This window comes from Lichenostomus cassidix, chromosome 1Ab, assembly GCF_008360975.1.
Source record: "Lichenostomus cassidix isolate B80296 chromosome 1Ab, HeHo_3.0, whole genome shotgun sequence".
NCBI classification, from domain to species: domain Eukaryota; kingdom Metazoa; phylum Chordata; class Aves; order Passeriformes; family Meliphagidae; genus Lichenostomus; species Lichenostomus cassidix.
The window spans coordinates 3,559,318-3,587,152 of NC_139481.1; the positions used below are offsets into that span (position 1 = coordinate 3,559,318).

Genomic DNA, 27,835 nt, shown 5'->3' on the forward strand with positions numbered 1-27,835 from the left:
CTACAGGGAAACAAACAGAACAAATATAGCTGTTCTGGGTGTGTCCATTGCAATCCTCAGTATGTGAACAGAAACGGGAGAATACTCTTTTCACTGTGCTGTTTGTGAGAGCGGATCTCTAATGCTGTTTTGCCCAAGAAGAGAGGAACATTAGGAAGAATTTGGTCACAAAAAGAGTTGTTGGGCATCGGAATGGGCTGGTGGAGTCACTGTCCTTTAAGGAAAGACTGGACGTGATGCCATGCTCTGGTTAGCAGGGCACAGTTCAGTTCAGTCACAGGCTGAACCCGCTGATCTCAGGGGTCTTTTCCATCCTAACCCTATGGTTCCGTCTAATCAAACCCGGCAATGGCTTTATTTTCACACACTTTACACACCCAACCCCTCCGTGTCCCCGATCGCCCCGAGCAGGGCGCGGCTCGGCGGGAACTACAACTCCCATGGTGCCCCGCGGCGGCGGCGCTGCGCGGTGGGCGCGGGGGCTGCCGGGAGCCGGGCCGTGCGCGGGGGCCGGCGCCGATGGCGGCAGGCGCAGGGGGCGGCTGAGGGAGCCGCCGCTGCCCGTCGCGACCGTCCGTCCGTCCGCCGCCGCCGCCGCCTGACCCGCCCTGTCCCTCCGCCCGCCGCCATGGAGGCGCTGATCCCCGTCATCAACAAGCTGCAGGACGTGTTCAACACGGTGGGGGCCGACATCATCCAGCTGCCGCAGATCGTGGTGGTGGGCACGCAGGTGAGCCGGGCCGGGCCGGGCCGGGCCGGGCCGGGGGCGGTCACCGCGCTGAGGGCCGACCGGGGTGTCCATCGCGCTTCCGCCGCTGCACAGGGAACCCTGGCTGCCTCCGCCAAGGGCACGGGGGGACGCGGCGGGCGGGGCGCCCTCGGTGGCCGTGTCCCCGCCGCGCTGCTTCCCGGCTCCGCCGCCTCAGCCCCGCTGCGCTGGGAGCGCCTCTGTGCCGCCCGCCCGCTTTGGCGCTTCTCCCTAGCGGCTCGAGCGGCCGCGGAGCTCCGCAGGGCTGCGGGGAGGGCCGGTGCCCCTGTCTCCCATTTCTCCGGCTGCCACAGCGGGTGTGCGGGTGGCTTCGGGGCACCGGCGGCGTGACCGCCATCGCTGCTCGGCCCTCGGCTTCGCTTCTGCCCCAGCGGCCGTGCAGCCAGCGCTCGGTAAGAGCGAGGTGCCAGCGGAATGGCAGCTTGCAGGCGTGGATCGTTCTCCTTTCCGCCCAGTGCCGGTGCCGTTTGAACTCTGTTAGCCGGTGATGGGCTAGCAGGGAAGGTGAAGAGGCCAGGCCGGCGACTGTTGGCTGCAACAGTTACAACACGTGCGAATGAGCTCGGTAATGCTGCTGGGCACCGAGATAGCTCCGAGCCTGTCCTATCGCTTCAGAGGCGATGCTGCTCTTCAGCACGACTTTTGGCAGCTCGACATGCCTGACCAGAGCTGCAGCAGTCATTAGGGAGCAGAAAATGAGGCATTGAGCGGAAGTAAAACTTGAGGCTAATGGATCTCTCATTTGGTTTCTGTGAAATTTAAAGATCTGTTGAGTGTGCTGTGCTCCCTGACAATGGTTTGCCTTCCAAAGCCAAGTGCTCTGCACTCAGGATTTCCATTAAATGACTTGAAACACAAGCTATGTGTGTAAAGCTTGCACATTGTGGAATAGGTTTGCCCAAAGCCAGCTACAGTGTCAGAATGGTTGTGAGGCCATCACCAGTCATTCTCTTTTCCCATTACACATCAGATACATTCACTGAATTTACATCACCCATTTTATAAAGTAGATCTGGAATACCTGAATAGGTGGGAGAGACTGAGAAGCTATGTTGGGTACTTGCTGGTTTTATGTCTGAGAGAATTTGATTGCTTTATGGAGGCATTGCATCTTCTTTATATTAAGAATTATACAAGCAAGCTGAGCATTTATTTTGGGTTTTTTGGTTGTGTTTCAGTTCAGATCTGCAACAGAACGTGCAATGCAGAAGCATTTTTCCATGTAACATTAAAAAAGTATTTTTTACAGTTTCACTTTACAAAATATATTGAAGTGGCATTTTTCAAACAGCTCTGTCCCAGTTATCTTTTTCTAAGTGTAAATACTCTCCATAATTAAATACTGAGAGTTAACACAGTATTAACATGTGTATTGACATGTATTTGACTTCAGTAGTCTACCCACCAGTATCAATGTGTATTCAGTGCTGTATTCAGGATATTCATAAACCCCCTTGAATTAACATGAAATTTCCTATCATGCCAAAACAAAGTCCTTTATGGACTCCAGAAAAATATGTAGCAGAAGTCTAGCAAGCTGTACCTTGGTTTGCTTTTGTTTTGTTTTTAGTCAGGAGTATTGGAAGAAATAATTGTCTTTACTGACGTAGTAAATCTGTAGGTGGTTATTTTATGCAATTAGTTTTAATAGAAATAAAATTTTATTAGTCTATTTATTTGAGGTTAGTTTATTATAGACCAGATTTCTGGAGATGTCTCAGACATGGTCTTGGAGCTAATAATTTTGCAGTTGGTGGCTTGCTTCCTTTTTTGTTTTACATGTGTCTTTTAGACAATCTTGTTTCTTGGTGAAGTGCTGTGTGGCCTTTAAGTTTGTTCACACAGTTGAAGTATTTGTAGCCCACTGGCATATGCTGTCTTTGCTTTTTCTTATTGAAATAATATTCACAATAAACAGTCTTGCATTTTTCACCTCTAGTTTTCTTGTAGGAAACAAATGCTGCCAGTTAAGATTTCTCTGCTAATTGACTTATGCTTTTTTCTTCCAGTGTGCCAGCTGCTGTTCTTAAATGACCTTTTTACATATTCAGCAAGGAGACAAAAAAAGCTTTTTAAAGTAATGTTTTCTGTTTATTTTTCTCACCTATCCTCTCTCTTCTCCACCCTGCTGTTGTTTTGTGCTTATGTCTTTCTCCACTTCTCCTTCTGTGCATTGTTAATTCTTTATTTTCTAGAGCGTGTAGAACTGGAAGGTGTTTATAAGCCTTAATTTACCTTTGAATATTTTCTGTTTCCCATGTTCCCTTTGCCCCACCTCTGGAGTTTTGGGATTCATTTCCTACTGGCCTTGTGTTCTGAGCAATTGAAATAACCTTTTTGCTCTTTCTAGATACACTTTGGTGCTAATTTCAAAATATTTCTCTGGAAATGTTGCGCATTTAAATGGCCTCTTGCACTTCTAGTGCTTTTCCTGCTGCTCAGTCATATGAGAATTCCTTTTCATTCTCCCCATAAATATTGTCTAAGTTATTTCTGTATTGTAGTACAGGTACTGTATGAAGTAAACAGATAGAACTCTGAGGAAACCTCCAAACTGCCAATTTTTCTTCACAGTTTCAGGGTTTTTCTGCCATTCCCACTTAGGTGTTCTATTTTTTTCCCAGTTCAGTATTCCAGTTCCATTTTTAGAAATGTATGACTGAAGAGCAAAAAAAAAAAAGTGGCCAGGTAAGGAATATTATATAAAAATACTTGTTCAGTTATGCTGAAATACTCAGTGTTCTGATTTATACAAATGCTTTGTGCTCTGTATTTCTAAGGGATAACAAGGTGGTATTGAAGGGTCTCAACCAAACACATTGAGACTATAGTAACAGGAGGCAAGGAAAGTAGTTTGGTTGGTTGTGGCCTTTTGGATGTCTGCACTACAAAAGAGGGCATAAGATTTAGAATCAATTTAAGCAAACCAGCCAGACAACAAAATACTTGCCTAGAGGTATGTAAAAGTGGATTGTATTTATTTATTGGGCCATTAATTCTTGGAATATGCTTGGGGTTTTTAGTAGTCATTAACCTAGTTATATCCAAACTTCAGTGTCGGTTTTGTAGCAAAATTCTTCCAATACTGACATTATAAAAACACCTTGTGGGCTTTATTTGCACTTGGTAATGTTAACTGAAGTAGAGACATCATGGTGAAATTGATGTAGCAACTGATGGAATTCACAAGTGACATTTTGAAGTGACTTTTCATCTGTACACTTACAAAGTATTTTTGCTCAGTGTTTCCTTAATGCCATTTTGGGACTTTAAATGGGGAGGTGTAGTTTATGATATTTAATGCAGATTTCTTTTGGATGTTCCCCTGGGATTGGCTTACAGATGAGCATTACATTTATTTCTTGTTTGTACTGTTTGCAGTAAACATCATGCTTGATATTTCAGTGCTAAACCACTTTTCATTGCAAGGAGGAAGGTTTCCTGGTCTAACAGCCTGAGCACTAGAATTTGTGTAAGTTTATATTCTGGTAAGATAAAGAGCTGGGATGCTAATTAGGCTGTTAGAAAGCTGACAGCAATGGAAAGCTGATGTATAGTCCTGGCTAGTGGGATGAGGAGATGAATCCAGTGGATTCTATCAAAGCATCCCATTTGAGAGAGACTAGCACCTTGGTCTGAGACTGCAGGTGCTGTGCAGAGCTTCTGTGACTTTCCCTGTCAGGGGAACAGACATTTAAGCCACTTAGCTCGTTCGGTGTAGCCTCCATTGGGTTGGCAAAAAGCCACTTTGAGGTGAAGGAAACTCCACCTTGTACCCAGCAACCAGGAAAACCCCACGCCAAGCACAGCTATGTCTTCCTCTCTCCTTTCTTGTTGGATTGTTGATTTGGTTTCCGTGGTTTTTTGTTTGTTTGTTTTGATTTTTCTTTGCTTTTTTGGTTCTTGTTTCGTGCAAGGATCTTCCCTGGCGATTCAAGCAGATGCAAAAACCCATTTTATATCTACATTTAAATAAGGGATGTAACCAGAGCATGGCTTCTATGCTGGCTGAGGACAGTTTGTTTTTTCTCCCAGAAGTTTTGCAAACTTCCTGGTTTCATTTGGGTTTTTTCTTTGTTTTCGTATCTGACATTTACAGTCACCAGTTTTGGGTGTAACTGTTTTTCTTTTTGCCCTCTTTTGCTGCTGTCAAATCAAGCCCTGACTGTTCTGCTGTTTGTTTCAGACAAGCAGCAAAGTGAGGCTGACATTAATTAGCTATTTACATTTACCAGACTAATAGAAATGTTGCTGCTGTTATGATACAGTGTGAACAACATTTAGTGTTGTGCTGTTTCTTTGCTCTGATGGGCTCTCTGCATTTCTGAGCAGCTGTACTTTTTAGGTCCTAAAGACTTCATATAAATTAAAATAAAATTATAGGTCTGGTAACTCTGAATCCTGTATTTTAGTATTTTGTCTCTACAGATTTTTAATAAGAAAGCGGTATTAAACATCATTTAAAAGAAGATACTAATTTTATTGCTTGCAAATGCCTGGTTATTTAGGAAGAGTGGAGAGTCTGCACAGAATTCACAGGATGTGGATTGTAGAAGGATGTGGATGAAGAAGTTTTGTGCTTCTCTTGTTTTGTGTGTGTGCTTTGTTTTGTTTTCTCACTAATTTTGATGCTTTACTGCAAGGATCCTGTTCACCTTGTGATTGGCAATTGCTTGTCTTGGAAAACCAGTATTTTAATTAGACCAGGTGAATCTTGTATGTTGTCCAGGGGGCACAGTGCAAAGAAAACATATTTTCAGGAAGATGGAGGGGAAGAGAATTAAAACGGACAGTCCAGGGAAATGTTTTTCAGAATCTGGAGAGAAAATGGCTATGTAATTGTTGCAAAAGATTTGGCCATATAGTAGCCAGAAGGTTGACTAACTTAGAGATTTGGGTTGGTTTTTTTTTTTTTAAATTATACTTTTGTTTGGAACTTTTGAAATTTGAAGATACAAATTGGCTTTGTTTTGGTTCACTATATTACAAATCATGAATATAGTAGTATACACAATGCTATGTAAGGTCAGGATATCTGGCTGGCAAATGTGAATCTTCAAATACCACAGTTCTGTGATGTAACTTAGAGTCTGTACTTGCTTCTACTTAGCTGAGACAATTTTTCCCTAAGTGAATTGTTGGAGGGCTTTGGGAATTGATGTTCTGAGGAAGAAAACATCTGCTAATCATTTCTGTATTTGCTGTTGTTTGGCACCTGCGGTTTATTACAGTGTAAATATGAGATTTCTGAAAAATTTTGACAGAGCTCTGTCAGTTCTGGCATTCCTTTCTGCTTGTGCACAAGCTGTTTTATGTGGAGGTAGTTCCTGTGGCTTCGAGTTTCTCCCTGCCTTGTTCAGGAGAGCTCTCTATTCATGGGGAATGCCCTGCAGGAACAACAGTCTCGTAGTCTGGACAAGATCTTGCATGTATTTTGCAAACAATGAGCAATGCATTATGCTGGTTTTACTGCTTTCTCAAGTTGGGATCAGCCTGTTGTCTCTTCTGCATCTTTTAGAAGTGTAATTTCGTTTCAAACAATGTCTTAAAATAGTTCGTTCAGCCTGCTTGTAGCTTTAACATTCTTTTCTGATTAGTAAATAAATTTTTAAATTTTTTAGCTGTTTAGAACCAGCGTAGCTTGGGGCGTTCTAGTTCGAGCAGGAAAATTTTGTTATAATAGCTGTCCCAGCCAAAGCAGTTCCCTTGTGGAACTGCTCTGAAATGGCATGTGTACTCACCTTTTATTCTAGAGTAATTCATATTTTCAAAATAAGGTAAGAAAAAAAATACTGCTGGTCTTCAGTTATAGCAGGCTGAACTCTTTGGGCTGGCTACTGCAAATAAATTCTGTTTAAAGCACCTACCTGGGTAGTATTCCCGTGGATGAGATCCCAGCACAAATGCATTAGCTGGTGTTTCCCAGTGATAACTTGGAAATGTAGTAAATTGTAAATGTATGTATTGCTAACAGCATGATTTACCAGCAGGACTTCTTGTATGACAGAAACTGCAAAATTGCCACCATTTCACCTCAGGTGTCAAAGCAGATGCACTGCTTTCCTCAATACAATTCTTCAGGAATTACTATGTCTCATTGACAAGTGTCTCTTAGCTCACAGTTCCTTCCTGTCATTCTCCAATGTTTGTGGTGTTGTGCCACTCATGAGGTCAGAGGGAATTCTGATATCACTGCCTCTGGTTTTTTGTGCTTTCTGCATTAAGTCTCTGTTGTGTTGGAGGAGTTTTTTGCATTTTTTTCCTATAGAATTAGATAGTAAAAAGAGTTATCAGTTTGCCCTGCCAAAAGCAATGAGCTACATTTCAACACCCCTTTCAAGTAATTTTTGTTTTGGAAGTTTCCCTGTAGTTTGTTGGACATGTTTCCTTAAAAAGACTTTTTCCACAGATGATTTATTGTACATTGGCTCCACAGAAATATTACGAAGCCTAAAGATAGGCAAAGGAAGGCAGGAGATTCTTATAAGATGACTTGAAATTTGTTGCAGCTGATACAAGTCCATTATCATTTTAATAATACTTGAAATATACAACAGTCAACAATCTGAGCAAGTGATTTTAAGAAATCTGATGGTTCTTGTGCATCAGTTAGCCTCTGTCTGCATCTATTATATGAAGGACTGGCTGAACTGAGTTTGTGTTTTTTACAGACCCATATCCCTTGCTTTGCCCCACTGGCAGAACAAGATCAGCTTTGTGTTTCCTGCCCTCCTCACTGTGTTCCCAGACAGTTCTTGGTAATGGATGCTAAGGAGTGCAGATTAAGAAGTGCGTCATTAGATAATTGTATTCCAACAACAGATTGCTTTAGTTGGGAATGTAATGCAATTTGATAGAATTTCCTGGTGCATGGAGTGCTGTAATGTTTCATTTAGTGTGTTTACAAAGGATCCAGATTGTTCCTTCTCCATCCAGAGATCACTGGCAGTGGTGTCAAACACAGTGGTTTACTGCTATGTAAAGAGAATATTCTTCTATATACTTCTTTTATATCTTGCTGTGTGCCCAGTTTAGCTTCCTGCAATACCTTTGGAAGGACTGATGAGCAGTGTGTGCAGCAGCTTGTCCCTTGGATTTGGGTTTCCTGTCCTCATGAGGTTGATAATAAGGACTATTGGTTATTGTTAGCTTTACCATGGTACTGGTCTGGAATCCCTTTTAAAACCCAGGTATTCAAAGCTGCTGGTTGGACCAGTTATTAATCTTATACAGAAGTCCTGCAGGAGAACATTTGAAATGTAGACTCTCAAAGACTTGTTTATAATTTCACAGCTTTTGTTCCTCAACTTTTTACAGTTTGTTGTCATGTAGACAGATGTTTGCAGGCAATGAAGTTGTAAATACTTAAATATATACAGAGAGAGAGTGTGGGATGCCATGAAACAATGTTTGTTTCTATGTTTAGGGTGTAAAACAATGTCCACACTTAGGAAGCTGCTACAATACATTATACAAAAAAATCAAACCCAAAAACCAGCCAACCAAAAAACCCCCACCCAACCAAACCTCAAGCTGAAAGGAATATAACATTGTAGCAGCATAATGCACTCAAGTATACATAGTTAATATGTGTTTCTGTGATGCTGCTCCTGGTATTAATACATCTAGCCCATGTTAAACAGAGAGTTTAATTCTTCAGTTTACAAAGTAAAGTTTTCCTTCAAGGTGTTAGAAAATGGCATAGTACAAGGCATAGAATTTCTTTCTGAGCATTATAAAGCATGTTTCTGGACAATTTCATATTTGTGGTAGAAAAGGTTAAATAGAAGACTGATTTTTCTGAAACCAGTTTAGTGTTTAGTTTGCCCTAAGAAATAAAAACCGTGGGAGACTTAAAAACCATAGATCGAGAAACTTAAAACCAGATAGATATCTGTTCTAAGTACCCCAAGCAGGTTTTGACAGTTCCTGGCTTGTAGCAGACTTGTGTCCTTCAGTGCCTGAGCAGTGACACTGCTGTGTCTGCAGGGAGTCTGTCATATGCTCCTTCAGGCACACAACAGAGGACAAAACTGTTTGCAGGCTGGATGAAAGCAAACTAAAATATCACAGCATTTTTATGTTCAAGGAAGTAATGTAGCTTTATTCTGCTTTTCAGAGCAGTGGAAAGAGTTCTGTGCTGGAAAGTCTTGTGGGGAGGGATCTGCTCCCCCGGGGTACTGGAGTTGTCACCCGCAGACCCCTTATCCTGCAGCTGGTGCATGTTTCCCCAGAGGATGGTCGGAAAGGAGCTGGAGATGAAAATGGTAAGTGATCCAAGAATGTGTTTTTCCCTTTGGAAAACATAATTTAAATCTTCCTTGTTCTTTTAAATAAAAAAATCAGTTGTTGTAATCTTAAAACTTGAGTATGCTTTTTAAAATTTGCTTGGATGAAAGCACAGCTGTTGTCACATCTGTTTTGTCCATTTTGCAAATGTCATGAAGTCAGAATCTTTTGGATATTAAAAATATCTTTAATGCTTTCAGCTTTCCTATTATGGGAATTTTTTTTGAGAAAAATAGGCCAAATAAAGCATTTCAGTTGCAAAGATAATTGTCTTGAGTGTGCAGAGCATAATTTGTGATGTTACATTTGAGAAGATGGGATCAGGTAGCTTGGAAAGAAAAAGAATGACAACCTCTTATCCTGGCTGTGCTGTGTGATGTTGTAGTAAGTGCCATTAGAGTGCTATTTTTAGAGGTAATTTTATTTCTAATGAGGTGGATGATGAGGTGGGTTTGAATATGGATTTGGGATTTCCCAGAGGGAAATAGTCTTGCAGGAAAGGATTTTCCAGATGAGGGATTTCTTCTTTACAAGTTGAATATTGGACAGAAGAATATCAGTCTTGGCATGACAAGAGTCTCAGGCTTGGCATGCTGCTTTCAGAATGCTGACATTGAACTCTTGTAGACACAAATACTTTTACACTTACATCTCTTCTCTCTGACTTCTGTTTTGTGTTTGCACCTGGATCCATCCTAATGCTTACTAGTATTATATATTAACACAGCCCATTTCAAAATGGCTGCTATTCTGTGGTTCTTAAAAGCTTCAGTTGTATCTCTGTTGGAGTTTTGGCATCTAGAAAGCTTCCTAGTTTTTAACACAAAGCACTTTTGGCTCCTGTGCTGTTCACTTAAGGACAAATGATACCCTTTGTACTGTGGTCACTGCAATAAATCAAGGGAGTCAGAAAATACCAGAGATAAATTTTCCATTAAATATGAAGCTCTGTATTTTTATAACATGATATTTCAGACTGATATGTATGTTCTACAGAGAATGTGTGTAATTTGGTGTGAAGGAAATGTTCCCATTTTGCTTTTGCTGTTTATTGTTAGCCTCTAGTGATTGAGCACAGATGGTGTGTTTGATGTGGTGATACCACACTGTGGTGTTCTCTGATGGAATTGCCAGAGAAGCAGCACTTAGCAGAGAACTGGGCCTGGTTGTGTGAATTATTAAATTGGTCTTGCAGTGAAGACCTATTCTGGTAGTTCAGAAATGGAAAATAAGGGAGAGCATAGCAGTGGCCAAGCAGTAAATGCTTGTAGGTGTTGTGTCCTTCTTGAACTTTCATGGTGTTTTACAGACATCACATAAAAATGGAGCTGTAAATTCTTCACCCCATCCATAAAAAGTTGGAGTTTTTTGTAATGGCATTTCCATACATTAAAAGCATTAAAAGTTGAGAAGAATGATGTAGATATTGTCTCTTCTTAAATCTGTCTCAGAACTGTTGTAATTCTTTAATTGAGTCTTAAAAATATTGATGCATGGCATCAGATTTCCTTCCCGTGCAGTAACACTACTTCTAGTGACATTTAAAATGGTTCTTTAGTCTTTCTGATTCTTGCCATGAGTAAATTATGAGGAACATATTTCACTAAAGAAGTTCAACTTTGTGGAGTCCAATGGTGCTGTTTTCTGTACTCAGATAAGAAAATATTGTGAGCTGTTGGAATTAGGTGAATGGCAATAATAGTCATCATCAAGTGAACTTTGTTGTATAGAATATCTGATTAATATGCATCATGTATATGTGTTTAATTAAGGTCTTATTTCTGTACATATTGTTAACATGTTACACACTCTCATCAATACTAGAATAGCATGCACATCTGTCTGCATGCATTTGTGATCTTTGTAATAGAATCTGCTACTGAAAATTAATAAAATGCTATTTGTTCAATATGATTAAAAATGTTAAACACCATTCAATACTGTTTCTCTTTAACTGCAGACCCTGCTACATGGAAAAATCCAAGACACCTTTCTAAAGGTTGCCTTTATCCACTTCCTTTTTCTCCCTACACCTAAAGTGCATGCTTATATACACTAATCACATACATTTCATGCCACATTATTGTTGATTACACTTTTCCTTTTACACTTCAGCTACTGTGATTATTTTGCTGAGTCTTGTGATCTGATTGATTTTCAGTTTTCTGACCTTGTTGCATTAAAATGAGATGATTTTTGCTCCTGTGCTGTTGCTGCTTCATAGAACTTCCTGCACTTTTAATTCCCAAATCCTTAAAAAGAAATCTTTGTTGATCAGTTTCTTAAATTAAGTGACAAAAATGGTTTTGAAAGATTACTTGATTGTAGGTAAATGGTGGTTTTGACCAGATTTCTTGTAGACTTTTAGCAGATTGCTGTGTCAGGGAGCACAGAGGAAATGACCACCACAAACTAAAAATTGGAAATGGAACTTTCCCCTAGTGCTTGCAAACCTAATTGTGAAAGTGTGAATATCTTGCAGTGTGACTGAAACTCCTGCTTGTGCTACAAAGCAGGAAGTGAGCAAAACCTCCCTTGCTCTTGCAAAGTCCCCAAGTAATTCTGGACTTCAGTGGTGACTGACAAGAGTGAAGATGTTTGGTCCTTGACAGATTTGGGAAGAGACATGTTCTCCTAAGGCTTCTTCCTTATGCAGAATTCTTATGTATTTTCTGTTTGCTTGCTTTTGGTCCTACAGGTTTTTCTAACTTTTTCTTTCAGCTGTGGTTTGATCTCACTTGCATGGTAAAAGCAAAGATGCTACAAGCTAGCCTTTTTATTTCAGGTTTTTTAAACTATTGCTAATAATTCTTTTGTTTTCTGTTACAAGCTGATATTTAGTGAACAAGACCATTTCTGAGAGATTGTAGGATAGGGGATTGGCTCAGGCACAGGTAGGAGGGTGGACCTTGTATGAGACAAATTAGATATAACAATGAAATTTAATGTTTCAATTGACAGTATCATAAATCTGTACTGAGCTATTTAACATGTAACCAGAAAGCTAACTAATTTTTCTTTTGCTGCTTGAAAAAAATCCCATAGTTTTCAATGAACAGGCGTTGGGGAAAAGGTTATTGAAACATCTCCTTTCTCTTTCTAATGTATCAATTTTTGTTTTCAGAAGTAGATGCTGCAGAATGGGGTAAATTTCTTCATACCAAAAATAAGGTATGTTTACTCTGACTGTGTAGTAGCAGTGTCATAAATATGTTAATATATATATATACTTAATTCTGTTATCTCCTCCCTTGACTTTCCTGAAAAGGAGATGATTACAGGTATTATTATGCCTGCTTTACTATATGGCAGAATATTGAGGATTTTATGTTTTGCTTTTTATGAGTAGAAAACTTCTGGAAACATAAAATGTCTTGTTACGTGGGTCATCAATTCTGCTGAATTATTTTAGTCTTTTTGGTGTTATTTTGTTGATTATTCTATTTTGTGCTTTGGCGTAATTAGGATGGATGTCACAAAGACAAGGATAGGTGTGATCACAAGGCATTTCAGTCCACTGAAGAATTGGCTACTTCAGAGGTTTATTAGAAAGAAGAGTGGAAAACTTTAAAAATCAAACTCAGCCCTTTGTCCTCTTCAAGATGAGAAGAGGTTTAGGCTCCATGTTGTTGATTAACTTCAAAGGATTACAAGTAGATTCAAAATGGAATGAAGTGTTCAAAATTCCCTGTAAGTGGACATGAATTAATAACTTGTCTGACACTGATGCATTATAAGTGCTAATAACTGCCATCTCACAGAATTAGTCAACAGATTAAATGCCAATTTCTGTAATTTTTATCACTGATGATTGCTGTTAGCATTAAGGGCTGACAGTAATTCTTTTTTTTCTTTTCATATTCTGTATACTTAGTTTTTTACCATCCCTTGGAGAAGAGAGCATTATTTTGCAGTTAAGCAACTGAATCCTGTCTTTGATTTTTAAACATTTTTCTTTCTTACTTCAGATCTATACAGATTTTGATGAAATTCGTCAGGAAATAGAAAATGAAACAGAGAGGATTTCAGGAAACAATAAGGTAAATCCTGTACTCTCCATCTTTGCCTTGCTATTGATTCTCATGCTGCTTAAAGCTTTCTTAAATGGTTTTGGCAGCTCGGGGTGAAAAGCATTTAACTGTTCTGATGAAGAGCACAGTAATGCTGCTTTCTATCTTGAGATTTTTTCACTGTGTTCATGAGATAAATGACTTCAGCTAAAAGACAGAATTGTTGCTTTAATTCAAGGTTCTGTAATAAAAGTGCAAAAAATGAATTTTGAGTTAAGCTTGCTTTCATTTTCCCACATTCATGGCTTCATGTGTAATTCTAAAATTGGGTGCTGCCAAAGACAAAAGAATTGTTTGACAGATGTATTTGGCTTTTTTCCTTGCTGTGTGTTTTAAGGTATGTGATGAAAGAAGAAAATTTCTAGTATTAACTTTTTTTATAGTATTTACTAGAAAAAGAAATTTTCTAGTATTTCTAGAAACTACAGCCTTCGGATTTTTAAGTGATGCATTTAAATAATCCAGAGCAGTCATTATTACTTCTTATTAATGTATTTCTAGGGGATCAGTCCTGAACCGATTCATCTTAAGATTTTTTCATCTAATGTCGTAAATCTGACTCTTGTGGACTTACCTGGAATGACAAAGGTAAGATGCAGAATTCTCCTCTTCTGACTCAGTGTGAGGAGTGTATTTTTGAACAAGGTCTGCCTGCTCACTCTTTGCCATTGTTCTGTATTATTAGATAAACACCTTTTCTCAGGTTAACTAGTTTGACATAAATTTGATGTCACTTTTTCTCTAGGTGCCTGTTGGTGATCAGCCTAAAGACATTGAACTTCAGATAAGAGAGCTCATCCTTCAGTTCATCAGCAACCCCAATTCCATTATCCTGGCAGTCACAGCTGCTAACACAGACATGGCCACTTCTGAAGCACTGAAAATAGCTCGGGAGGTGGATCCAGATGGTAAGCACCAAGTTCAGCTTCTTTTTAAAAACTAAATCCTAACGTAAAACTCAAGTTGTTTGGGAAAAATATACTAAGAAAAGCAAATGTCACCACATTTCCTAGAAAATAGGATTTTTATATTTGCTTAAAGACTTTTTGCTGCAGTCTCTGCAACTCAGGAGAATGCTGGGATGAATTAATAACTGATAGATTTCTGGCTTGCCAGCAGGCCAAGTAACTACTCTGGTAGTCATGGAGTCACTTCATTTCCACAGCAGCCAAATGGCATTACAGAATGTTGGGGGTTTTCAGAGGTTCAGTACAGTGGTCTGTTAGGGCAATTTCATGCTCTATTGTCCAATGTTGTTTCTTTCAGTGGAGAAAATATGCCACCCTGCAGCTAGTAATTGACAGTTAGATTAGTGACTTTTTTAAGGATAAAATTAATATATACTGTCAGTATCTATGTTGGTGCCCTGTATTTATGTGGGAGAACTGAGTGATTTAATGTAAAAGGAAGATTATTATTTTCTATTTACCTAAGGGCTTTGAAACAGATCTGAAGCTACTGACTGCTACTTCTTGCTTTTGCAAAGTGCTGTTGGTACTACTGGCTAACAAATGGCACTTTGTGACTGGAAAGAAGATGGATTAATACACTTGGAAAATAGGTGTATGGAAATTAGGCTAAAATTTAGTGTTGGTGTGCTTTACCCTCAAACATTTCTTCCCATAAAGTGTAACATTCCTTGATTGGTTTCAAACTCCAAGTCTGCTTTGGCTTGTCTGCCACATAACCTTGAGGGAAAACCTCTTCTGGCAGTCTGCTCAGTTAAACTGTCCTGGTTCAAGGTAGCAGACCCCTTTTAATTCACCCCTGTAAAAATGACTGACAATGTCTTTTGGATCACTTCCCAAAATTGTGACACTTAAAGGTCTGGAGTGGCAGATCATGTTGCAGGTTCTGCAGGAATAATGCTGTGCAGTGAGAACCTAAAGTACTAAAGTAGATATGCTCACATGAAAGTTTCAAGACCCAAGAACCTGCTGATTTATTTTTGTTAGACTCAAAAAGTGTGTTCTAGTTTAAAGAAAAAGTTCCTGGCACTTTTTTTTTTTCAGACCAAGAGCTCAGGAAATATTAAGGTCCCAGACAAATCCTGCGTGTGTTAAGCTACTGGTTTAGATGGGCAATATTTACCTATTTAATGGATTTAGGTCACTAATTCTCCACTTTGCTGAATGTTGAGTTTTAGTTCCTCTGATCCAATCAGAACATCCCAGTGAGTGTTTTCCTCTCGGTAGGTCGAAGAACCCTTGCTGTTATCACAAAGCTGGATCTCATGGATGCTGGCACTGATGCTATGGATGTGCTCATGGGAAGAGTGATTCCTGTCAAACTTGGCATCATTGGAGTAGTGAATAGGTCTGTGGGGCACATTGGTGCTGTTTTTAAAACTGTGTTGATCTGAAGTAATGCTTTCTGCTCTTTTAGCCATGAATATAGTTTTAAGAATAAGGTGACCATGTTGAAATTAACTTCTGAATAAGCAAGTGAGGAGCTTGTTGCTCACTTCTCAAAAGCCTTTGTTCTTCCTCTCAGCCAACTGCTCATGTGGAGAGGAGCAGAGACACTCCTAAAAGAGGTGTAGTTTCACCACTTCTGCTGTTGTCCTTCAGTTGAGGGATGCTTTGAACAGCTGTTCACATTAGCTCTGATCCAGGACAAGTCCTGTATATATTAGTCCTAACTGCATAAGGCTATGGTATGTCTGCTGTATTTTTTTACACTACTTGGGTCAAATCTCATGTAGTTTTGATCAAAGCATTGTTTAGTCTGTGTACAGTTGCTACCAATACTGATTTGTTGACTGTGCTGCATGGAGCAACAAATAAAAACCTGTAAAGTCTAAGGAAGGTGAGTTAAGTGTGAAAAGCAAAAGCCAGTTATTAAATGTTCTGTCCAGAAAAGCAGAAATGTAAATGATTTTCACTTTGCATCCATTAAGTAGTGTGTAACTCTGCTTTTTACCTTCAGGAGTCAGTTGGATATTAACAATAAGAAGAGTGTGGCTGATTCCATTCGTGATGAGTATGGTTTTCTTCAGAAGAAGTATCCTTCCCTCGCCAATAGAAATGGAACCAAGTACCTTGCTAGGACACTGAACAGGTAGGAATTGAAGATATAATCTGATGTGTTAGACATAGGTGCAGACCTTTCTTTTAACCTTAGTTTCTCTTTTGGTGCTATACAGTATTGCATTAAAGAAAACTTGTTCCAAACTCTGCTTCTCTCAGTTTCTGAATTTACTGTGATTTTCCCAAGCTAATGTTTTGCTTTGGTGATTATTTTTTGTCTCTTCTCTGTTCTGATGGAGATGATAAGGCTGCAACTTTTCCTCCCTTCTAATGAGGGACTGTTTTCTATTTTTAGACTGCTGATGCATCATATCAGGGATTGCTTGCCAGAGCTGAAAACCAGAATTAATGTTTTAGCTGCTCAGTACCAGTCTCTACTGAACAGCTATGGGGAACCTGTTGAAGACAAAAGTGCTACTTTATTGCAGCTCATTACCAAATTTGCCACAGAGTATTGTAACACTATTGAAGGAACTGCAAAGTACATCGAGACTTCAGAGCTGTAAGTACAAATGGTTTTTTTGGAATATTGACTGAGTGGTTGGGTTGACCCAGTGGCAATGTTACTATACTGGACCATGACATCCTCAAAAATGTTTGAATTCAAGCAACTGTAAAAAATGTTTGCAATGAGAGCTTTCTTCTTGTTTGCTTCTTCAGTTGTTATTTTCTTCTTTCAGATGTGGTGGAGCCAGAATCTGTTATATTTTTCATGAGACCTTTGGAAGAACTTTAGAATCTGTTGACCCTCTGGGTGGCCTTAACACAATTGACATTCTGACTGCCATTAGAAATGCCACTGTGAGTGTTCTTGTGTATTTCTAAGTGTTGTGGCTGTAGGTTAGGGAACAAAGGTTAAATTCTGTATAAGGCACACTACAATGAAATTATTCCAAACACTGAAAGCCACCTATCTTGTTGGTGTGATATTATATGTCCAAGGCTGTCCAATAAATAATGGCAATTTTCCTCTCTGAAATGAGAAAGAAAATGTCTTTGCCTTTATAATTAATTTCATCTAAATGTGGATCCTCAAATGTGAAAAGCGTTTTTCAGATTTGTAAGCCTAAGGTGACATGAGTAGGTAGAAATCTCTAAGATCCTATCGGGGTGCTGTTTAATCATTGTTTAACACAGTTTGTCTTAAAGTTAGCAACTTTATAGATTTTATTTTTAAATATTCTTGTAACCTCCTTTACTCTTGAGACCTGTTCTGAGTGTCAGGTGTGATCACTGCGACCTCATTTATTCTGGGCCACATCAGACACTACCTCTTAGAAATGCATCTTATTTCAGAGACAACTTAGCAGCTTTTCCCCTCCTTTTGAACCAGGGTCCTCGTCCTGCCTTGTTTGTTCCTGAGGTTTCATTTGAGTTGCTGGTAAAAAGGCAAATCAAACGTCTGGAAGAACCAAGCTTGCGCTGTGTGGAGCTGGTTCACGAGGAAATGCAGAGGATTATCCAGCACTGTAGTAATTACAGTACACAGGTAAAAATGCATGCTTTCCAATTGGGTTTGTAATTACTGGAGTGTGTGTTTGTCACTGCTTGTTTAGTAACTTGTGGAAGTCTCACTGGTAAATGTTTGGTTTGTTTTTAGGAATTACTGAGGTTTCCTAAATTGCACGATGCCATAGTTGAAGTAGTAACCTGTCTTTTGCGTAGGAGACTTCCTGTCACCAATGAAATGGTGAGTTTGCATCTGCTGTAATTTTACTGGTAAAAATGCATGTTTGCTGGAGTCTTGATGCTTCTGTTTGCAGTGCCAGGAACCCAAGTTATTCAAGGAATCTTGACTTGTATTTGTTAAGTAGCTTGTTATTTAATATGTACATGGTTTGAAACTTCTGTATTAGAGTATAGATACATAAAAAACAAAAAGGTGGGGTTAGGGTTAAGCATATTGTCCCCTGTGTTTGAATTTCCCAAGAAGAATTTTACTACAACATCAATTTAACATCTTCTAGTCTTTCTGATATAGGTGAATTTCCCTCCCTTGTAACAGAAGCTGTGCATTTACTGCAGAGTTTGGGATGCAGTGATGAAAATTAAATTATAATCCTCGTTCTGTATATTTCAGAGGCTTGTAATACCCTTTAGATAGTAAAAACCAAAAATACAACTTGTAGCTTTAAGTAAACATGTTTTAACATAAAAGATTGATTTGAACTGCAAAACTTATTTTGTATACTCAGTATCCCTAATTGACATGCTGTAGGTGCTTTGTGGCTCAATGGTCTTTTGCTATTTAAGCTGTGCTCCCAAGCAGTGTAGTTCACTGCTCTTCACTAGCAATAATTTTGCTGCCTAAAATTTTAATCTGGGAATGTCTTGCATTGCAGGTTCATAATCTGGTGGCCATTGAGTTAGCTTATATCAACACCAAACATCCAGACTTCGCTGATGCCTGTGGGTTAATGAATAACAACATAGAGGTGAGAAAATATGTTCTCTGCAAAAGTTTGTCTCTTTAAGTGAAAGTGAAATTGATAAAATAAGAAATGCTTCGACTTCTTTCACTGAAGCACATTTCTACATTTGGAGGTATTAGAATATGGTGAATTATGAATATGGTGTATACTCCAGTGATCTGTGGATTTATTAATTTATATTGCATATTACACTCAGGAACAGTGGTTGATATTTCACTTAAAGGATTGAAATTTTTGAAGAACCAAACCATGTAAACCCAAGCCTTATTTGGTGGACAATCAGTTGTTCATTTCAAGCAGAATCGGATATTTCTTTGTCCTGATTGCTTCAAATTCTATTTTGCTATGAAGCAAATTCTGCCTCCTCCTTCCTTTTGGGCTAATCATGATCTGACCACAGAATCAAATCCTTTAGATTACTTGGAGGATTTACAGCTTAATGAGGGCTGCAGGATATCTGTGCTGAGCCAAATTGTGTATCTTTGATGTTGTTTTTTTAAAGGCTCAGGTTTTGATTATGGAACATGGTGCAAAAAAGCTTTGCAAAACTTTTTGTATTGAGAATTTAGTTTTGACCAAGTAATCAAAGTAATTTTATCCAAATAATCAAGGGTTTCATAGAGCACAGTATTAGCCTGACACTGGATGAGATGAAATCACTTGTGTTTGTCTCTGAAATGTAAGTCCTCTGTAAAATGTGAATTTTGCCTGTGTGTTGATACAGAGTAAGACATAATTGAGGTCTTGCTGGATTGTTTTTAAAGGAACAGAGGCGGAACAGGTTAGCCCGGGAATTGCCTTCTGCTGTGCCACGAGACAAAGTAAGTCAGTGTTGGATTTTATTTTTTCTGTAAAGCTTAATGCATTCTCCTAGATCCAGTCTAAGTATTGGAAATTTTGATATGCTGCACTAGTAACAGTCTTGGGAATTTCCAAGTATTGAGTTTTTTCCTTTCAATTTCATCAGATAGAATGGAATGTCATTTTCTTAAAAAGATGCAAATTTTTGGGAGGTTTTAAATCTGGTATTTCTGAAGACTTGTCTATAAATTCACTGTAATATTACACCTACTACTTGAATGTCATCTCAGGTAAGGTACAAAATGCCTGCAAATGTTCAAGATGGTCTCAGAACTTTCATGCTTAAATTTATAGCTGAGACTATATGTTGATTTCAAACGATAAACAAGATTAAAATATCCAGTGTGCCCACATAGTGACTTTTAAAGTCACTCTTAAAACTGCAGTTTGTTGCAGTCTTGCTTTCTTTGGGAGAATATGTTGAGGTGACATTTTCAGTTATTCATCATAATCCAGTCATGTATTCTGTCTGGAGAATTTTAGCAGGTTTTGAGATTAGCCCAGTGGGTGGAACAACCAACCAAGTGTCATGGAAAATATTGTCTGGCTGTGGAAAAGAATAGTCTGACAATAAGCTGGAACTTTAGACAGTTATTTAATATTATGTGAAGTATTTAAAATTCAAAGGTACAGAGTGTAGCTTAAGCTCCTCGTGAGGTTGTAACAGGAGTTTTACAGCTAATAGAAATCTCTTGGCTAAGTTTGTTACTTTAAAAAGTGAGACAAAGTCCCAGAGTGGATCTAATACTACTGCCTTTAATCAGTCTAAGACAATTGATGGATTAACTGGGAATTTAAGGTAGCTGTCTAGAGATTGCTTTCAGTTCTCTTTAATCCTTCTTTTTATTGATTTCGTATTTATGTCGTCAGGGTAGGAGCTGAAATGAAATTGAAGGTCAGATAATCCAAACATCTCTTAACTGTCTTGGAGATGCCTTTTTTTTCTTTTTTTTCCTTTTCTTTTTCCTTTTTTTTTTTTTCCTTTTTCTTTTTTTTTTCTGCTTCTCTTACTGTTTTTCTTGCAAATTCAAATTACTTCTTTCCTGGATTTTGAAAGATGCTAGTAGGTAAAAGTGTATGAAATTCGCTAGGTAAATTTTGGTGGTCTTCAGTTGAATTTTTTTTTCCCCCCTCTCCCTGCATTTTTTTTACCTTTCTTAGTCCACTAAAGCTCCAGGTGCATTGCCACCTGCTTCCCAGGAGACTGTTACTGCTGCTTCTGCTGAGGCTGATGGCAAGGTCTGTCTTGATTTTTCCTCTTAAGCACTGCATGCACTTTTCTGTTGTGGTGCAGCCCAGCTGTCAGGAAAGCAGTTTGTCTGTAGTGCTGTCACTGCCACTGTGTCCTCCATGGATGTCCTACCAGTGTGGATCACTTGGCACTACTGATTTGATATATTCAGTGGCGTGGAAAGTCATGCCATGAGGTGGCCAAGTCACTGCTTTCTCTTAGAACTCTTGGTTGCAATATATTGTGGTGCAAATCTGCAGCATAATTTGCATCAAACTGTCGGTAGATGGTTTGGTGCAACAATATTGTAATCAAAGTGTTCAGCATGGCTGCTAAACTGCATGTTTTTAATGTGTTGACAGTTAAAGAAGGAGGACAGAAGATAAGCCAAAATGTGAGTTTCCTGCTTCCTGCAGGGAATCTTTACAGGCTTTGTTCAATCTGAACCTCCTCTGTGTCGTTTCACATCATTGTTGAATCCCTCGTGTACTGATATTTGTGAAATGTGGTCTGCAGTGTTTTTTCACACGTCAGGTGTGCTGTCTCTTGTGTTAAAATAACAGCTCATTATTACTGTAAAGGCTTTTTTGCTAATTGCTCTTGCTTGGAGTCAGAAAAGATGGGCAGTCAGGAGTTTGTCTGTTAGGAGTACCAAGGGGACTCAGGCTTTCTCCTTCATTTTACATATTCAGCTCTTAATGCAAAGCTTCCATTTCTGAACAAAGTGGCTAAAGTCAAAATCTAGTCAATAGTAGAATTTAAACTGTTATTTTCATCAATATTTTAGAGGTTTTGATATGCTGCAAAAATCACAAAGAAATAGAGCCATGGTGCAGATAGTGTTGTGACTTAAGAAGTTGCAGGAATCTACCAGATTTGGTTTGCTTTTCTCATAAAATCTGTCCTCTGTTAGGTGACATTCCACACTTGTGTAGCTTTGTTTGTGAAACTACTTTGGAGGCAGAGCAGGCTCCACCCTAACACAGAATGAGAGTGGCACAGGGATTTTTGTCATTTTCTGCAGCTCTCTCACAATCACAAATAATGCAGTGGAGCTTTCCTTAACAATAATTTTCTCTTATTAACAGAGTTTGATTTGAATTCTTACAGTCTGTTCTCTAATGCAGTTGTGCAATTTAAATAAAACTTCTGATGTGCACAGTTCAGCTGGGTTTCCTCCTGGTATGCTACTGCTGCTATTCTATTTACTATTCTTTTTTTCTCACTTTTTTTTTTTTTTTTTTTTAGATTTAAGATGAGCCTATGGTGTTTCATTGTAAACACAATAGATAAATTTAGCTTTTTTCCTCCTGTATCTGAAGCAAAACATAAATAGTAGTACAGAGCCTTGAATGACCTTTAATGTTTTTCAAACAATAATGGGTTTTAAAGCACAGTAGTAAATAGAACAGATATTAGGCTTGTGGAAAGGTACAAAATAAAAATTACCACTGTTCTACATCAAAATAATCTGTTGGGATTTTTAATACTAGTTAACATATTGTGGATACCATCCACTGATATTTCTCTTGTCCAGTAATTCCTAATATTTAAGAGTTGGGTGTTCTTTCCTCAGATCAGTGAATCATTCTTTGTCTAGAACTTCCCAGAATCTCTGATCTTTACTACCAGAGAATGAAGATTTTTGTTTCGATTTGGTACAAAAAAAGCCTTCTGTAAATTCTGACAGCACAAACACTTTCACAGCTGTGGTACCTGGAAACAAAAATCTGCACATATTTTAGCTGTTATTGTAAGAAATTTCAGTTTGTATTTAAACAAACCCCAAAGGATTTGAATTCAAATATTGCAAGAGCTGTGGTGATCTTTAAAACATGCCTTCAGAATGATGCTGGTAGTATAGGTTGTAGTGTTCCAATGATTTATGGTAAAAGTGGTAAAAGCCAAATGATTTAGGAAGACCATTCCATATTTCAGAAGTGATTTGTAGACCCTTCAAATACTGTGGAGCTTCCCTATGTAAGACCTTTTCCATACACTTTATTAGAAAAATATTAGAGAATATGAATTTTAGTGCCAGCTGTAAGCAGCAAAGGGAGAACAAAAGCAGGGAATGTGAAGAGCAGAATGAAAATACCTATGAAAATCTCATTTTTAGTGAGTTTTACGTGTAGTGATTTGATCAGACACTGCTGTACAATGCCCAAGCTCTAACTGTGCCATGTTTTCCCAATGTGCTGTTTGTGCAGACTCCTTCTGCGGGAGCAGATGCATCTCAGGAGTCTGGAACAGGCAGCTGGAGAGGGATGCTGAAACCCTCCAAAGCAGAAGAGGTATCAGCAGAGGAAAAATCCAAGCCAGCTGCAGCCCTACCTGCTAGTCCTCAAAAAGGACATGCTGTAAACCTATTAGATGTGGTGAGTCTTGGAAGAAAAATACCTCTTTGTAGTTCAGGCTCAGGAGACAAAATATCTGAATTCCAGAGCTTGGAACTTTGGTTCTAATATATGATATTTTTGTAAATAATTTCCACTAGAGCAACAGGGAGCTCTAGCCAGTCTCTTCTGATTTTCTTCTTGCCCAATCCCAATCTTCCTGCCAACTCCCTGCCTGCTCCAGGTTGGGATATGATTGGGATAACTAACTGGGTTCCTTTCACAAATTCCTTTTGGGCAAATTCATTTTGGGCAAATGAAATCCTTCTCTACATAGCTGTTGGTACAGAAACAAATTTCAGCTCACCTCAAATTCCTGCTGCTCTTTTGCTGAAATTGAATGTTTATATTAGAGAAGAATCATTTAAAGACAAAACCCACTCAAGTTAAAAACAGATAGAGATATTTGAACTGTTTGGAGAGCTTTAGAAAAATGTAGTGGTGCATTCCGACCAGATCTGGATATTGATATGTCTGATTTTATTTCTGAAGAATTACAGGTTTGTTGCAAGACAGGTTGCATCTACCAAACTCAAGCTAAAAGAGCAATAGTTAGAGTTTTGGGTTTTATTTACATATGCAAATAATCACAATTGCTAAACTGAGGGTTTTATTTTTTCCTAGCCTGTACCTGTTGCACGCAAACTTTCTGCCCGTGAGCAACGAGATTGTGAAGTGATTGAACGACTTATTAAATCTTACTTCCTTATTGTCAGGAAGAACATTCAGGACAGGTAAAGCCAAGCTTCCTTGAAATATTTAAAAGAAAAATATTGCTTTTCAAGTTATATATATATAATCTTGGTATTTTTATCATGTTCTTACATTTGTAAGAAGAGAGAAAATGTATTTATTTTTTAGAACGAGCAGTAAAATTTGACCACAGAATGAAGGAGTTGGAAGAAGCACTTGTTTTGTCTAATGGTTTCAGTTCTGTGTAATATTAAGTAAAAGGTTAAATTATTTAGGAAATGCCTGCTTTTCTGAAGGATGCTTCAATTGGGATGGATGATTTGCAGCAAATAATGAATAAACTCAAGGTGCTGTGTACCTCTGACAGAATTTTGATTTGCCGTCCTCTTATTTCAAATGGGAAGGTCAAATAGAGACTACTGTGCCTCAGTTCTCTAGCACTTAGCTATAAGGATGGAAACAGTAAAATAATTTTCTGCTATGTGCAACTATGGAAAATGGCTTAAAATTTTCCATTAAAAATGTCATGTTTTTTTTTTTTTAATTAAGTGTGATGTAAAACTTTGTTTTGCTTACATCTTTGTGGAAAGACCTAAATTTATATGTATTTATGTTTTTACCTGTATGGGAAATACTGGGGGGAAATACAGGAATCTGGAAACCATATTTTAAAGCAGATTAGTGAGGTCATAGATGTTTGAGTCTATCTAGTAAACTAACACTTTCAATATAATTTTTAGTATTTCATGGCAAGGAAGTGCTTTGTTTACCTTAATTTTATTGCACTCTTTGTACTGTGTAATATCAGAGATGTGACTTGTTTCCTTGCCTCATTCCTTTCCCATTCACACATCAAATTTGATTTTAGGGTTGACATACTTAAGTGTGTCATCCCTAGCACAGTAGAGACAGGTTGAGCAAAGTAATTTATTTATTCTGTGTTTTTTTGCTATCCATGTTTTTTACAATGCAGCTGTTCTATTTGGAAGAAATTAATTTTATATGAATTAGTTCTACTCTTATATTGCACATGATGCTACTTTTACTTTAGAGAGAGTTTTTATTTACAATAGCAATAGATTCCTGGTAATTTGAGCCAAGGTTGTGTGTAGCTGCTAGCCCTCATTCTGCATTCTTCAGCCCTGGTTTTGAATAATTATTTTAAAACCCACTCTTTGTGTGCCTGCAGTGTGCCAAAGGCAGTGATGCATTTCCTGGTGAACCACGTGAAGGACACTCTGCAGAGTGAGCTGGTGGGGCAGCTGTACAAATCCTTGCTGCTGGATGACCTGCTGACCGAGTCTGAGGACATGGCACAGCGCAGGAAAGAGGCAGCTGACATGCTCAAGGTAATGCAGACAGCAGTAGTTAAGATTGGTTTTCCTTTTTTCTTACTGCTTTTTAACAGTATGCCAGTGTAGTACTTTCCTCTGCTAGAGGAATTAAAACCAATACATGACCAGAAAGGATTGCATTTCAGCTTTTAAATCTGCAGTTTGACAGGCTAAAGTAGGTGCAGTTTCTCTTTTGTTTTTAAAGTTTAATGCATTAAAACTGAGTCTGGTGAAAAAGTCTGCTGTTAGTGAGAATTTAATGGGTTGCCACTTATTGAAACAGATTAGCTTTGATTTTTAACTTCACACTTCCTAAACTATTTCTCTTACATCCCTGGGAGATCTCTCCAGCACAACTGACTGATTTTTGTGTGCTCCTGTGCAGGCCCTGCAGAGAGCCAGCCAGATCATTGCAGAGATTCGTGAGACACATCTTTGGTGAAGACTGTATCAGCCACACTATTTATACGCATTGGAGGTTCCATTGGCTTGACAATTGCTAGGCATGGTATACGGAGTAGAATTTTTATTTATGAACTCTTCTTATCTGTGTACTGCAACTGTGTAAATCTGCTCATGTAAAGACAGTCGGTTTGATTTGCAAACAGAACAAAACGCTGTATTTTGCAAAAGAAGTCGTATTTAATCCATATAATAAATGGCTCTAAATGTCTCCTTACCAGGTTTCTGGTGCAAAATTAAAGCAGACCAAGTCTTCTGTCTCAGTGACAGTCTCATTTGAACTTGGGGAAAAACCATTCAAGTTCCAGTGCCTGACTTGCTGAACAGGTTGCCTGTGGTTCAGACGGCCGGTGTAGTCTTGTGACAATAGTTTTAAGCTGCTTTTCCAGTAGAAGTCTCAGTACTGTGAAGAACAGAGAGCACCAAGTATTTTCTTTCATGAATATATTGCATGCACTGTGACAGATGGAGGTCTCCATTTTATAGCACAGTAGAGATTGTCGACCGTATTTACTATGTATGTGTGTTCCCTATTTTTTTTTTTTTTTATTTTTAATTTGTCCCCAAATGTTTCAACAGCAGACAAAACCTCAGACTTGATTTAATGGAGTATCATGTAGGAAAAAAATAAGCCTGGAGCTTGAGAACAATAATAACCACTAAAAAAGTGGGTGCAGAGTTATTCACGTGCACTGGAGTTTGTGTATGAATGTTGGGGTTTAAATCAGGCACAAGGACACCTTTCCCCTTCCTCTCCCCTGGGACCAAACCCCTGGACCATCTGATAGTAAATTTGCTCTGGCAGAACTGCAAAAAAGAAATAAAAATGGATTTCAAAACTTGTTACGGGATAAGAAGCGTTTCTTTTAAAAACAGATGAAGTTGGCCAGGGAGAAGGGGATGCCCACAACTTCTTCCAATTTTGGAATGTGTGACAGTATGAAAGGAAGTCTGTGGAATTGGAATATTTATATCAGAGATTACAGTTGCTTTTGAGGAAATTTTATTGTGCTGTAAGTAGCTTTTTTTTTTTTTGAGGACAATCGTAAAATTATGGAATTTTAGGTTGGAAATTGAGATTTTTTTTTTCTTCTGATTATAATTCATACAGATAACTATTGATCACACTAGCCTTGAAAAAGTAAACATTTTAATTTTTATGAATAAAAATTTATTTAAACTCCAGCCAGCATACTTGCATGTACTTTTCAAGCAGATTCACTCTTTTTGTATAAAGTGAAAATGTTTACTAGAGTGTTGCTGATATTTTTTCTTTAACACAACTTGCATGAAAAATAGGACACTGCTGTCAACCTCCATGGCTTGATTTTATGGTATTGGGCCAAGATAGTGAGGTTTTTATCACCATATGCAGTTCCTTCCCCCTGAAATCACTTAGGAAAAATGGAATTCCTTTTGTAAGCTGCTAAAGATTGAAAATTTAAAAATTCAGTTTACAAGAATCTCTGTTTAATATTTTTTTTTTCTCATGGTAATCCTCAGTATGGCATCAATATGAGCACAAGGAGTTGAGTCTGACAGATGCAATTTTTGGATACTTTATCTATGATCTGAGGTAATTCATGCAGAAGACAGAAATATATATTGTGTATTTTTAAACAGCCAAAAAAGTCATGGTGTGTGCATTACATGTAATGAATACAAAGGAGGTACTTTTATCTTGCATTGTGTCTAGGGATGGAAGTTCTCATTAAGAAATATGACTGAAGGGCAAACCACTTTTCAAATAGACTCTGGTGATCAGTGAAAGCTTTTCAGTTTTGTCCAAAACATTTTATTTCTGTTTGGAATTCACCTCTCTCCCTTTTGCTTTTGCCATCTAAGAAGTTTTCAGCAAGGTAGTTCCGTCCATGAGTGATCTACTGAAGCTTTAACTCCCAAAGTTCAGTCAAAAGTCCCTTGTGAAGAAACACTCTGACTTGTAAGGTTTTGAAATGCTGCATAAAGCAAATGAATTTAATGGATTGAAGAAATTCTTGCAAGTGATACCTGGCTCTGTAATGTCATGTGAAATTTCCAGTGTTAATTTGGTTTCTGAAATGTTAATGACTTTTTTTTAAGTTTCACCAAAAGTTTCAATTTGGTAATGTTTGAGTGCCAAGAAATGACCTTGATTTGTAATCCTTGATGCAAGTCTTTGAAAGTCCATGCTGTAACAATCCTGTTATTTAATAAACAGATAATACACGAAATTAATTATGCCAGAAATAGTTTGGAACTGACTTGTAGTTCTGGTTGCAGGTCTTAT

At 38.4% G+C, this 27,835-nt stretch overlaps 1 protein-coding gene across 4 annotated transcripts; it reads left to right on the plus strand.

Annotated features, from left to right (window-relative positions):
- The first annotated feature begins 483 nt into the window (after positions 1 to 483).
- DNM1L (dynamin 1 like) lies at positions 484 to 27,783 on the plus strand. Of its 4 annotated transcripts, XM_085049491.1 has the most exons (20): positions 484 to 730; positions 8,889 to 9,036; positions 11,019 to 11,057; positions 12,183 to 12,229; positions 13,027 to 13,098; positions 13,630 to 13,716; positions 13,874 to 14,036; positions 15,324 to 15,444; positions 16,057 to 16,188; positions 16,453 to 16,659; positions 16,838 to 16,958; positions 17,491 to 17,646; positions 17,758 to 17,847; positions 18,500 to 18,592; positions 19,354 to 19,410; positions 20,612 to 20,689; positions 22,892 to 23,059; positions 23,702 to 23,811; positions 24,960 to 25,119; positions 25,490 to 27,783. In XM_085049491.1, exons 1-20 carry the CDS (start codon positions 629 to 631, stop codon positions 25,544 to 25,546), a joined length of 2,208 nt encoding a protein of 735 aa, XP_084905617.1. In that variant the 5' UTR covers positions 484 to 628; the 3' UTR covers positions 25,547 to 27,783. The 4 variants fall into 4 exon arrangements, with proteins under 4 accessions (XP_084905617.1, XP_084905619.1, XP_084905618.1 ...); XM_085049493.1 differs by lacking the exon at positions 20,612 to 20,689 and having other exon boundaries at positions 485 to 730; XM_085049492.1 differs by lacking the exon at positions 11,019 to 11,057 and having other exon boundaries at positions 485 to 730.
- Positions 27,784 to 27,835: the final 52 nt, after the last annotated feature.

Excerpts from the sequence above, each read along its gene's own strand:
- DNM1L (XM_085049491.1), top strand. The coding sequence starts at position 629 with ATGGAGGCGCTGATCCCCGTCATCAACAAGCTGCAGGACGTGTTCAAC. Across the intron at positions 11,058-12,182 it reads TCCAAGACACCTTTCTAAAG|AAGTAGATGCTGCAGAATGG; the intron begins GTTGCCTTTATC and ends TTTTGTTTTCAG. Across the intron at positions 16,959-17,490 it reads CTGCCATTAGAAATGCCACT|GGTCCTCGTCCTGCCTTGTT; the intron begins GTGAGTGTTCTT and ends CTTTTGAACCAG.